Source organism: Helobdella robusta (genome assembly GCF_000326865.2).
Source record: "Helobdella robusta unplaced genomic scaffold HELROscaffold_27, whole genome shotgun sequence".
Taxonomy (NCBI): domain Eukaryota; kingdom Metazoa; phylum Annelida; class Clitellata; order Rhynchobdellida; family Glossiphoniidae; genus Helobdella; species Helobdella robusta.
The window spans coordinates 1448782-1462471 of record NW_008704392.1 but is presented as its reverse complement, the minus strand read 5'-3'; the positions used below and the strand labels follow the sequence as shown (position 1 = coordinate 1462471).

General features: G+C 31.8%; 3 protein-coding genes across 3 annotated transcripts in view; 2 read left to right on the top strand and 1 right to left on the bottom strand.

Moving 5' to 3' along the window:
* HELRODRAFT_112284 (hypothetical protein) overlaps positions 1–5069 on the bottom strand; it is a 20164-nt gene extending 15095 nt beyond the window's left edge. Inside the window, exons 1-2 of the mRNA XM_009020289.1 lie at positions 5040–5069; positions 2563–2670 (exon numbers count right to left, since the gene is read on the bottom strand). Of these exons, the coding sequence (XP_009018537.1) occupies positions 2563–2646 (84 nt within the window). The 5' untranslated portion in view covers positions 2647–2670; positions 5040–5069. The remainder of the gene's footprint in view (positions 1–2562; positions 2671–5039) is intronic.
* Positions 5070–8265: 3196 nt separating this feature from the next.
* HELRODRAFT_173681 (hypothetical protein) lies at positions 8266–9243 on the top strand (the record flags this gene model as incomplete). The annotated part of the gene is made up of 4 exons (XM_009020288.1): positions 8266–8430; positions 8612–8672; positions 8916–9019; positions 9121–9243. 4 exons carry the CDS (start codon positions 8266–8268, stop codon positions 9241–9243), a joined length of 453 nt encoding a protein of 150 aa, XP_009018536.1.
* Positions 9244–9974: 731 nt separating this feature from the next.
* HELRODRAFT_185645 (hypothetical protein) lies at positions 9975–13169 on the top strand. Its single transcript, XM_009020287.1, has 8 exons — positions 9975–10030; positions 10378–10472; positions 11154–11253; positions 11381–11456; positions 11676–11943; positions 12151–12303; positions 12668–12825; positions 12985–13169. The coding sequence occupies exons 2-8, from the start codon at positions 10419–10421 to the stop codon at positions 12989–12991; spliced, it is 816 nt and encodes a 271-aa protein (XP_009018535.1). The 5' UTR covers positions 9975–10030; positions 10378–10418; the 3' UTR covers positions 12992–13169.
* Positions 13170–13690: the final 521 nt, after the last annotated feature.

Below are 13690 nucleotides of genomic sequence, written 5' to 3'. Positions count from 1 at the left end.
ACAAGACAAACAGTATTATTCGGTCTCCGCATATTCACTTCATAACTTTTATTCACTTATTTGATATGTTGTTGATTATGAATAAAACTTTGAAATGAAAATGAATGAAATAGATGAACATACAGGCGTATAAACAAGTGAACATACATACCGGCATACAAGCAAGCCTATAATACATATATATTATAAAGATACCCATGCATTCAACCACTGAAAAACAGATTAATCCAAACTTATCACAAATATTGCAACTTGCAACATAGGGAACAAATCAAATTCACTCACACACACTTGCAAACAAACACATACGCTCACATACACAGCCGAACACACACAAGATACGGCCACACGCACAAACACACACACATTAGAAAAATTACAATTTCATAATAAAAATTAACAAGCAAAAAGCATTGTTTGATGGTTAATTAGTACGTGTGGATGTGTGTGTGCGTGTATTTTGCCTGTATATATGTATGTGAATATGGAAGAAGATAAAAAATACTTTTCAAAAAATTTTTTATAAAGTTCTAGCACGAACTAATTAACTTTGTTTTTGCATTTTGCAATTAAACTAAGCAAACGTTAAAAAAAAGACAAGTAGAAGTTGTAGTAGTATAGTAGTGGTAGTTGTAGTAGCAGTAGCAGTAGTAGTGTTGGTGGTGGTAACAGTAGTTGTAGTAACAACATTACATTGTATTTATAGCAAAAACGATGACGATCGTGAAGAAGATGATGATTAATAACAATGACGAGGTGGATAAAAATAGACAAACCCCAACAACAACAATAATAATAATAATAATAATAATAATAACATCAATAATAATAACAACAACAATAAATTATGCTATTGGTCTAGAATAAAACAACACATTCGTATATTATATATAATATATACATATATTTCAAAAATTCAACACTACTTTCAACATTGTTCAACTTTTTCATATTTCTTTTTAATTTATTAATTTATTTAGCTATTTGCAAATTTATTTAATAAAAATTTAAAAAAAAAACAGTAAAATGTCTAATTTCTCGGAAATTAATAAATTAAAAAGAAATATGAAAAAGTTGAACAATGTTGAAAGTAGTATTGAATTTTTGAAATGTTGCGTTAACAATAGTCTGTTACCAAAATATATACATATACATATTCATTATGAGAAAAATATATATATATACATAAAAACGAACCAACTAACTAACGAATGAATGAATGAGTGAATGAATGAGTGTGCGATTGAATGAATTAATGAACGAATGAATGAACGAATGAATGAATAATGAATGAACATATGCCTGTACAGTAACAATGAACAATCGAAAAAACACTAATTGGCTGAATACTTTATAAACGAACGCACAATAAATACGAATAAAACAAAATTCAAGAGATGAATGAATGGAATGAACGAACGAAATAATGAATGAACGAGCAAGTGAACAAACAAATGAATGAATAAATGAATGCATAACATGATGAATAAATTTGAATAGGACAAAGAATTCATTATTATTAGCAATAAAGTAACCACAATCTATATTATAATCAAATTTCAAGAGGTCTTATCTATAAGGAGTCTTCAAGTCTTCAACATAAAGTTCTATGAGAAAGAGAGAGGGAGAGAGAGAGAGAGACACAGAGAAGGAAAGAGAGAGGAAGAAAGAGAGAGACAGAGAAAAAAAATAAATAGAGAGAGAAAAAAGAAAGAGAAAGGCAAAAGGAGAGACAAATACAGAAGTTCTAAAGAAACAATAAAACTAGAGAAAGATCGAATGAGAGACGAAGAAATACAAGAAATGTAAGAAGAAAGAGAGAGAGAGAGAGAGAAAGAGAGAGAAACGATGAAGAGAACGATAGAGAGAGAGAGAGAGAGAGAGAAAGAGAGAGAGAGAGGAGAGAGAGAGAGAGAGAGAGAAAGGAAAAAAGAACAGAAACGGGAGAAACAAAGAGATAAAGAAAGCGAAGAGTGATGGAAAAACAAATTTTATTTATAGGTTGATGATGATTGCAGGCATGAAAGAACAATAAAACAACTGTACCACTAAACTAACCGCTCATTACTCTATATAAGTTTGTTTGTTTGTTTGTTTGTTTGTTTTGTTTGTTTGTCTGTTATTTCTTTCATTCATACATTCAATCGTTCATTCATTTGTTCATTCATCCACCACTTCGTCCGTCCGTCCATCAATTCATATGAAAATTTTCTCCGTATCCAGTTGCAATTCTAATGAACATGATAGTATTGAATGGCAGTTGCTGTTGTTTGCTTGAAGATGTTACGGTTATTTTTTGCTTCTCTTTTATTTTTAGCTTTTTTTATCCATCTTTCTATCAATCTAGTCGTTCGTTTATTGGTTAGTTTGTTTGTTTTTCATTCGTTCGTTCATTCATTCGCTAATTAATTCATTTGTATCTTTTATATCTTTTGCTGTTGACTTGCTCTGGTCAATCGAATCTTCATTCAATCACTCATTCATTTATTCGTTCGTTCGTTTGTTCGTTCGTTCATTCATTCATTCATTCATTCATTCACTCATTCATTTATTCATCCGTACCTTTTCCTTCTGTCTTGGTTTCGTCAATCGAATTTTCGAGATGATCTTGCCGGCAAAAATTTCCTTGGTGCTCAAATCGGTCATCTCATAACATTTCGCGAAACCTCCCTGGTCAATTATAGTGAATTATGATGAATCATAGTGAATTATGAAAAAACATTGGTGAAATAGGGTAAATTATAGTGAATTATGATGAATCATCACCACCACGCGTACATTATTAAAAAATTATTTATGAATTATAGTGAATTACGTTGAGTTACGATGAATCATAAAAAATTAATGATGAATTCGGGTGAATCTTGGTGAATTATGATGAATTATAAAGAATCACGAAGAATTAATGATGAATTAGGGTGAATTATTGACATGATTAATTACTGTAATAATGAATTATAATCAAATGAATACACCACCACGCGTTCACACACGCACGCGCGCACACACACACACACACGCACACACATCGTCACATGCATCTCCTGATTTACAATTCACACAAACACAAACATATGCAAACAGACGAACACGAGCACAAAAAACAAATCTACAAAATGTTAAGTGTTCCACAACGGTTAAGATAAACTATACATATACTTATACATACACATACATACATACATACATACATACATACATACATACATACATACATACATACATACAACGATAACGATTGTAACGTCGATATTACCGACAAGGGTTGATCTCAGGCTCAGCTGCCGGTAGGATTTGGGGGACTGAGGTTACTAAGCGTGGTTCAGCTTGCACCAATTGTTTATAAATCTTCTGCATCTGCCACGCTTGACCTACAGTCTGCCCTTCTTCGGCAATTTAGTAGCCTGCACTGTACTCCACCGACTCCAATCCAACCAACAGACCTTTCCCAGGGCAACATTTTGGAGGAAGCATATAAACGTACATTCAGAGAGTTGCTTTCCTCAAGCCCTGACTCGGCGACCTCAGCTCGCTTGCTGGCAGTTTCCAGCGAGGCGAGTTGCGGCTGGCTGAGATCTTTGCCCAATACGTCGGTGGGTACCAGATTGGACGACGAAACGGTCAGGACAGCCATTGGCTTCCGTCTGGGGTTGGCCGTTCAGAGTCGATATACATGCAGGTGCGGCGCGGAGGCGGATGAACTTGGCCATCATGGTCTTGTTTGTCGTTTGGGCGGAGGTCGCCAGCAGCGACATTCAGCCATAAACGATTTTGTGTGCCGACTTTTCTCCAAGGCCTCAATTCCGGTTTTAAAGGAACCGTCGGGCATTGCGGCGCACGATGGTAAGCGCCCTGACGGGTGTACCTTGATCCCTTGGAGAGCCGGCAGGTGCTTGGCGTGGGACGTTACCGTTCCGGGCACCTTTGCTGAGCGCTACGTGCAGCTTACTAGCAAAGAAAGCGGTTTGGCTGCAACCAGGGTATCTGACGAGAAGATCAAAAAGTACGACGGAGCTCTCCCCTCGATGGAGTTTTTACCGATTTGTATCGAGGTCCTCGGCCCCATGGACCGTAACACCTCCGGGTTTTTCAATCGGATTTGTAAAAATATCAGTATTAGGTCAGGCGATAGTAGGGAATATTTTTTTGCTATGAATAATATCTCGTGCATTCTGCAGCGGTTTTTGCGCGAATGTGGAGTTGAATGCCGACGGGGTTGAGTGACGTTATAGCAAATAAAATCAAATTTAGTCAGACGCTTGGCTTTTGGTGTCATTTGTCAATGATTTGGTTTTAACATACATACATACAAACAAACAAACAAACAAACATACATACATACATACATACATACATACATACATACAAACAAACATACAAACATACATACATACATACATACATACAAACAAACATACATACATACATACATTCGTTTTAAAAATCACAGCACTTTTCCATTTTCCATTTAAAAGATGTTGCATGAAACACCATTGAGAATAAAATCAATAAACTCATTTTTATTTTAAATAATTTTGATTGAAATATTAGTGAAAAACACACACAACACACACACACACAAACAAACACATATATATATGTATATAAAAATAACTTAATTATCAAAGGTTTTATCATCGCATATACACAACACATAGCCTATATGAATGAACCCACATGAATTAATGCATCTCACGGACAAGGAATTTACCAATTCACCACACACACACACATACACGCACACAGGCAGAAAAATCGTATTGAAAGAAGTCGAAATAAATTATTATAGCCATAATAATAATTACAACAACAACAACAACCATAAAAAAACAACAACAACATTAATAATAATAATAAAATAATCTCTGTGCAATCAAATCTTTTTTGCCCCATATTATAAATTCAAGGGCATACAAAACAAACAAAAAAACACACATACACACACACACAGACCACTGAATATTCATATTACAAAAAAGTTTAATTTTATGAATATATTATGCTAATTAGTCGCTAATTAGCCAATGAATGACCGGTACCTTTCCGAGCAGTTTGCCTAGCAAATATTTAGTACCCTGTTGCTTATCTTGAATGTAACTATCTCTACTAGTGTTGCAAATTGAGCTGCTGTTGTTGTTGTTGTTGTTGTTGTTGTTGTTGTTGTTGTTGTTGTCGTCGTGGGTTTTTTTGCTAGCGAACGGATCTTGAACTGATTGTGAATCCTTTTTGTTATTTATAGAATCCGTTTTTTTAACTTTAACGCCATTACTGATTTCTTTTAAAACTGCCACATCTTTCTTTCCTAATCTGTTGGCGTTGTTGACGTCTTTAATGTCGTTGCTGTTGTTTTTGTTGATGTTGGCGTTTTTGACGTTGTTGTTGTTGTTGCTGCTGCTATTATTGATAAGACTGTTGCTGATGCAGTTGCTTCTATTGCTGCCGCTTCTGTTGATGTAATTTCTCTTATTGACGATGTTGATGTTGATGTCGTTGTTGTTGTTGCTGGTATTAATGTTACAAGAAGTGTTGTTGTTGTTGTTTGATACATTATTAATATTGAATTTTGAGTTGTTATTATTATTATCATCATTTTTATAATTACTACCACTAATGTTAGTATTATTTACATGATTATTATTGTTATTATTCAGACTATTATTATCATTATTGTTATTGGTCAGACCGGTTACATTAACGAAGTTTTTATTATTATTGACGTTATTCAGTATGGGATCGTCATCATCATCGCCGACGACATGCAGGTAGTAGGGCGGTGGACAATCATTATCAGCACAATCTCTGGCCGCCAGTCCTCTTGATGATGATGATGACGTCGAAGGCTTAGCGTCATCAACGACAACAATATTGTTATTGTTGTTATTATTATTATTGTTGTTTGGGTGTTGTTTTTCCGCGGCACTTTGAACAACGACGCATTCTGACGAGGTAAAGGGTATTTTTTTGACAAATAAGCCCCCAAAACAGCAGCCAATCAGATCGCTCTGGCTCGATGATTTTTTTTCTTTCATTTTTTTACCCTAATTTTGTTCATTCCTTCGTTTGTTTATATATTAGTATAATTATTTATAAATTATATTTTAATTAAACATATATATATATATATATATATATATATATAGTAATTTATTGATTAATTTTTTTATTTATTTATATTTTATAACAATGACGATTTAATATTATTGTGGATGAAAATAGATCAAGAAAAAATTTGTATCTTTATAATTTATGTATCCATCTATCAACCTTCACTCATTTATTTTATTCATATTATTTACTTACAATTATTCCAATCAATCCATAGGGTAATTAATTGCTCAATTAGTTATATATATATATTTGGTTAATAGATCTCAAAATCTCAAAATATTTTCTAGTTAGTAATCAATTAGAATGTCCAATTTGTTTATCCAATTATATTTCTTTCCATCGCTAACTGGTAGCAGCTCCGCCAACGTTCTCCTAAGAATATCCACAGCATTTCATATTTATTTATACATCTATAATAAAACCTGAAGGAAGAGAATCAGTAACGACTTTTAGTTTAATAATTCTTAAAAATTAAAAACATACAAAATACAACACAGCAAACAGTACAAAGATAAACCGTCTAAATAACAATAACGAACAAGCGAAATAATGTAATAAAAATCATTGTTGTTGTTGTCCTTAATATTATTATTATTATTATTATTATTATTATTATTATTATTACAACAACTACTACTACTACTAATTATTGATATTATAATTATTTTGTTGTTATTATTATTATAATATGACCAGATTCATCCGTTTCTACCTGCTAACCAATATTTAAAAAGGGGAGGCCAAACTGATAACGTCACTATGTTGTATCTATAATATCCATACGTATCTAAATCTAAATCTCTCTCTCTCTCTTTCTCTCTCTTTATATATATATACAAATTACAAAGAAGTACTTTTAGTAAAAACGTTATTACTAATCATCTATATATTTCAAACGGACGTACTGCATACATCGGCTTTTAATGAATGTAGCTTATATATATATATATATATATATATATATATATATTATTTATATATATAACATATACTTTGACATATAATTTATACTTATATATGGAAATGTATATCACACACTATATATGTATTACCGTGGTTTTATCATTAGGTATAGTGACACGTATATATGAACAAATAAATGTATACATGTATACGCATATATATATATATATAATTATATATATATATATGCATATATATATAAATATATATATATATATATTTATATATATATATAGCTGATCATCTTCATCATCTATAAGCAAACAGCTGGATCACACCTGTACTACACGGGTATTATTTTAAAATTTGAACCATTTTGTAGCACTTCATTTATTCGCCGTAGTAAATTATTATAATAAGGAGTGTTAATGATTTATTATGCCATTATATTGTAGGGATTTTTATGTTTAAATTGTTACGTATTTAATTAGTTTTATTTAATTTGAATAAATTTGTGAAATTTTCAATGTCGAAACGTTAATACTGAGCCAGAATTAGTATTTGTGATTCGTTGTTCAAACTCCAAACAAAGCGTGGTCGGTTTTATTATTATTATTATTATTATTATTACTGTTATTATTATCATTATTATTATCATTATTGTTGTTGTTTTTATTAGTATTGTTTTTGAAATTTTTAACATTGTTGCCTTTTTGAAATTTTTCTTGTTATAAGTCTTCTTATGATAAGTCTTCTTGTTATAAGTTTTATATACTATTGAAATAGTTATATAAATAATACATATGCATGTATATAAAATAAAGTATAAACTATATATATAATATAATATTTCCACCTTTCAAACCAAACAATAGATTAACAGCCTTAACAACAGAATATTGAGACTTTAAAATGTAGCTATAAAAAGCAGAACAATTATGACAATAATAATAATAACGAATAATAATATAGCAGTAACATAATAACAATGATAACAATAATAATAGTAAATGAATTGTTAATATTCTTTTTGTTGGCCTAAGTCTGTAAAGAGTAACTAACTAAATTTAAATAAAGATATTTCTTGCATCTAAATTTTTAGACTTTTAAACATCTTATTTTTACAAGTATTATGTATATCAGATTTATTAATTTATTTTCTATTTAACTTTATTTATACAACAATAATAAAATTAATTAATCTAAGCTTTTATTTTTAGTAGGCTATAGAAAATACGTCATCCCTCGACCAATATGACGTCACTACCGATAACTCCAAACGTCATCCTATCAGTATCCAGCATAAGTTTACTTTTGATCATTCTTCTTTCCATAATTCACTGTGAGAAAGACTTACCTGACTGGAAAAAGTCTGAAGTTTATGACAAGGAAAGATTGGCTAAGCATGACGGCTCCAATGTAAGGCATTCATCACTAATTTATTTCGTGTTTTTCAAAGTTTTATCTCTGTGATTTATCCTACAATTGTGCTTCAGTATATAGTTTGTGATTAATGTAATTAATAATAATACTATTGTAAATTTAATATTGTGAAATCATTTAACATATTTATTTAACTTTTATAAATTTTCAACAAAAGCCAAATCTACCAATTCTCATGGCAATAAAGGGAGTAGTGTTTGATGTCTCTTCTGGAAGAGGTTAAGTTATATATTTGTGTGTGTGTGTGTATGTGTGTTTGTTTATGTGTGCGTGTGTATGTGTGTGTACGTGTGCATATCCATCTATTTATATATTTTCACTTATTATTTTATATTTCTGTCAATATTAGAGTTCAGTTGTGATAAATGAATAAATCGATTTCTATTTATATAGCGTAATTTGTAAAAGATTCAATTACGCTTTTCCTAAATAAAAAAATGTGTAAAATCTTTTTTAACCAGGATTTTATGGGAAAGACGGTCCGTACAACGCGTTGGTTGGTAAGGATAGCAGTAGAGCTGTTGCTATGATGTCTCTGGATCCAAAGGATCTCAACGATAATCTGGTGAATTGATAATTCATTAATTAATTCAGAGATTTATTTATTCATATATTCAATCATTCACATTTATACTACATATATTCATCTTTTTATTTATTCAAAAGGAAGGCCTATCAGACGAATACTTGAAATCATTGGACAACACGTTCACAGACACCTATCTAGCTAAATATCCAATTGTTGGTTACACTCTAGACTTCGTTAAAGCACAAAAAACTGAGCTTTAATTAAATAATGCTTTCATTGTATAATTATTAGTGAAATGGTAATTCGATAATGCTATTAATAATTTCATGATAATTCAATGTTTAAGCGAATTGAAATATAGTTAATTTAGTTATTCCAATAAGCTTGTTGCGTTGGTTTATTGTTCGTTTGTGTTATTTATTTGTTTAATTTTTGGATTCAAATAATTTTTAATTTATGGTGAAGTGATTCATTTTGTTTCAATTAAAAACTACATTAAAATCACTGAGCATATGCTTGTCATAACAAAGTTTAAAGTGGTTCAGTAGACTAGCATATGTGTAAGAACCACTACAAAATAAATGTATTAGTATCCTAGCTCTCCTAGTTTGATTTTAAAATTGTTGATCGAATCCACTGAAACAATTTCATCGCTCAGCTCTGTCCAGGCGTTTACCACCCTGCTGCTGAAGAATCTTTGCTTTATTGAATTTTCTCTTCTTGAAGAGCTTGTATTTGTAACCTCTTAATCCTATCCTTTTTTCTAGTTGAAAGAACTTGGTGAAGGTCCTTAGTGCCAAGTTGATACTGAAATATATATGATTTTTTATATAACACATTTTTCTATCATAATTTGAAATTGTACAATCATTTTACGTTCTCTAACCAAAAGTTAAGTAAAGTTTTTTCAACCCATAAGCAGTTTAAACGAATTATTTTTGAAAATAACTTACGAACAAAGTATAATAAATGAATGTATGCTTTATCAGCTCAGGCTGTGGTGTCTATGTTTTTTCTCCTAAACATCTTCCTTTACGAAATTTTAAGGTAGGTGAATGGCGGAACTATGTTGATTTATTAATCCTTTCCGCGTTTTATTTCATTTAAAACATCAATTATTTTTATAAATCGATTGCAATAGCTAAAATGAATTCTGACAAGTTTATAATAACTTAAAAATTTTTCGTTTCTGTAACATTGTCACCAATTGGAGTCAAAGCCATGTCATATTGTTATTTCGTCGTTTTTTCCTTAATTGTTGGCAATTCTTTTTCAATTCAGACACGTTTTAGTATTTAGTAGAATTCGATTTATTATTTTTTCAAAATTTAATTTCAGCCAAATTGAATTCATGTGTTTTTTCTCTAATCTTCATTTTTTTTCCTTTCCGGCAGTTTGATCCTTAAAAGACAAAAAGTCATCCCTGAATCACAAGATGGTCAAGGAGGATCGTAGCACTTGGAAGGCCGGATACTTCACCAAACTGATTGTTAGTAAAAATTATTTAAATTAGTGAATGGGCACCTTTAAAATTTTAAAGTAGGTTTTTTAGCTATTAATTTGTATATTAGATAGACATTTTATATGTTCAACAACCATATGCAGTTTTTTAAATACTGCAGTGTAATGGCTGACATGATCATTAATTAGACTTGATATTTGGTAGATTCTCGTATCAAATCAGAAACAATTTTTATATTGTCATTACACAACACACGTTTTTCAAGTCCACTTTTGGAACTCGTAATTCAAAACTGTCACTTGAGTGAATTCATTTCATTCAGTTCTTATTGAATGATAGAATAATTTGGGTGGCATTTTGTAGAGTTCGACAACTTTTTTGTTGTGTCATCAAAAGTGCATGAGTCATTGGCGTGTAACAGCAGTATACCCTCTGGCTGTGGCCATGATCACATACACATGTTTTGATGAGCTGCTGACTGACTGACTCTTGTTAGTCACTACTCATTGTGGTTCAATTATGTGATCTATACTACATGAGAGGACACTGATTTTATTATTAACCATCTTTTATTAATTAGTTAATTTATTTGTTGCTTCATTTTCACTACGTTGTTTGACCATCTTAAGTTATGAGCATTTACACACTCACATATTCTAATTATTTTACAAAAATTTACAAAACATTTTTTTCTGATTTATGTGACAGAGCTTGCTCGACGAGTACCCTAGATGTTTCATTGTTGGGGCAGACAATGTTGGCTCAAGTCAAATGCAGAAGATCAGAATTGCTCTCAGAGGAACTGCCGGTGGGTTTTTTGCTTTTGTTTGGTCTAACTAATTAATCATAGTTGCTAGTTTCGGCTTAATATACTAAAAATCTAGTCTTAATAAGCGTGATTTGTAAGTAAATTCAATATTTAATTTGAACTGCAGTTGTCTTGATGGGAAAGAACACAATGATGAGGAAAGCTATCAGAGGCCACATTGAGAACAATCCTGCTCTTGAGAAGTCAATCATCTTTTACTTTTTATGTATTTTTATGTATTTGTTATAAAATAGCTTTTAAAATGCATCCTTTTCTATGAATTTTTGGTTCCATATGCTCCATAGACGTGATTCTATTGCAGATATTTAGTTGCATCGTGAATGAAATATTCTACTAACAATGATACTTGCAGTTGTAATCTCATTATTTACAGAAAAATAACTTACAAATTCAACTTCCAGGTTGCTGCCACACATCAAAGGCAACATCGGTCTGGTCTTCACCAAAGGAGAACTCACAGATGTCCGTAAGATCATAGAAGAAAATAAGGTGGCTGCCCCGGCCAAAGCCGGTGCCTTTGCACCTCTCGATGTAACTGTACCTGCCCAGAACACCTCCCTGGGTCCTGAGAAGACCTCCTTCTTCCAGGCCCTTGCCATCCAGACCAAGATCTCGAAGGGTACTATTGAAATTTTGAATGATGTCAAGCTGATCAAGGCTGGTGACAAGGTTAGCTCTTGTGTGTTTGTGTGTTAATTGGTAGTTTTGTGTGTGTGATTTATAATATCAGGTGAGCAAAATATGGTGTTTTTTAAATAAACCCTTTAATTCATCATTTAATAATGATGTATTAATCAACTGTAAATGATGAATTAATTGCATAAATATCTATTACATTAATAGTGGTAACCTTGCATACCAAAATGAATTTAAAAGGTCGGAGCATCTGAGGCGACCCTCTTGAACATGTTGAATATCTCTCCCTTCACCTATGGCCTTCTCATTGAACAGGTCTACGACAGCGGTACTGTCTTTGATGTATCCATTCTTGATATCACTGATGATGATATCAGGTCTAAATTCATGGAGGTACGCATGTACGGATACTTTTTCGTATACTATTGAATAATTAATACGCTGATATCTTATCTTGTTTGATACCCTGATTGATATCTTGTTTGATACCCTGATTGATAATTTTATTCTATAACTTTTCCAAATTAGACTTATTGATTTAATTTACCTTTAAGTTGTATTTGCTCTGGTATATCTTGTTTAAAATTTATTGTTTAACACTTATTGTTTTTGTCTGTTCAGTTTTTTTTATTTTTATATCGCACGAAATGGTTTCATTAAAAGTGTTTTCTAATATATTTGTCATTAAATTACAGTATTGTCGTTTATAAATTGGATGATGAAAATTGAAATAAACCAACCACAAATGAACTAACAGGGTGTTGCAAACCTGGCCAGCTTGTCCCTCGAGATAGGCTACCCTACCATGGTTTCGGTACCTCACTCCATCATCAATGCCTTCAAGAACTTGCTCTCAGTTGCTCTCTGCACTGATATCACTTTTGAAGAGGCTGAAGCCATCAAAGAATTGGCTAGGTGAGTGGGTGGGGGCTTATTTATGGTTTAGTTAGTATACTGTTGTATGTGTGATTGATTGTTTGTTTGTGTGTGTGTGTGTGTGTCAAAGTTTAAATGCTGTTAAGTGTTATACTATTGGTCGTTATTTTTTAACTGTTAAAATTTTTCTCTTACCAGTTCTTAACTCGGGACGGAAGGAAGTGCAAAGTTTTTATTATGACACGTCGATTGATAAACAACATTATGTAAACTGTGTGCTTGGTGTTTTAAATAAATATTATCCGCAAATTGTGTGGATTATTATTTGATTTTGTTTTTTTTTCTAAGGTTAAAAAATGAAAATTACGTTCGGTTGTAACATACATCCGCGTTTGCATTGCTTATTTTTTCGGCGGCATTCGAGAAAATGCGTCTGGCGTCATTTTCTGTTCGGCATGTTCTGTATCGGTTAAATATGTAACTCGTGTCCAATGCTGCAAGATGGTTCGCCGGAAAATTTGTAAGATTAGGAAGTGAGCGAACTGCAACATGGATTCGTCATAAAAAGCCGTTAGGGCAAAAGTAATTTAGTGCGTGGCTATGTTTTGTTTGCATCTAATTTGTTTTAATATTGTCACTGACTGAAGATTTTATCTAGATTGTGGTCTCTAGACATCATCTAGTTTAGATAATGAGATGGTTTAATTTAGGAAATGGTCTCTAGACATCGTCTTGTTTGGTTAACAGTCCGATGTTGTCGCTCTCATGTATGAATTTGATTCACAAGCCTATAAATTCATCACAGCCGAACTTTCAATAGCCGTAATTGGAATCATAAAATTATTTTCTATCTGATGTATATACCCCAGAGAGGGAAAGAGGGAGGAGGATATTGCAGTTTTAT

Bases quoted from the DNA above. Each gene is read 5' to 3' on its own strand.
- HELRODRAFT_185645 (XM_009020287.1), top strand. From the start codon at position 10,419: ATGGTCAAGGAGGATCGTAGCACTTGGAAGGCCGGATACTTCACCAAA. The intron at 10,473-11,153 runs GTTAGTAAAAAT...TTTATGTGACAG, and splicing joins GATACTTCACCAAACTGATT to AGCTTGCTCGACGAGTACCC. The intron at 12,304-12,667 runs GTACGCATGTAC...ATGAACTAACAG, and splicing joins TCAGGTCTAAATTCATGGAG to GGTGTTGCAAACCTGGCCAG.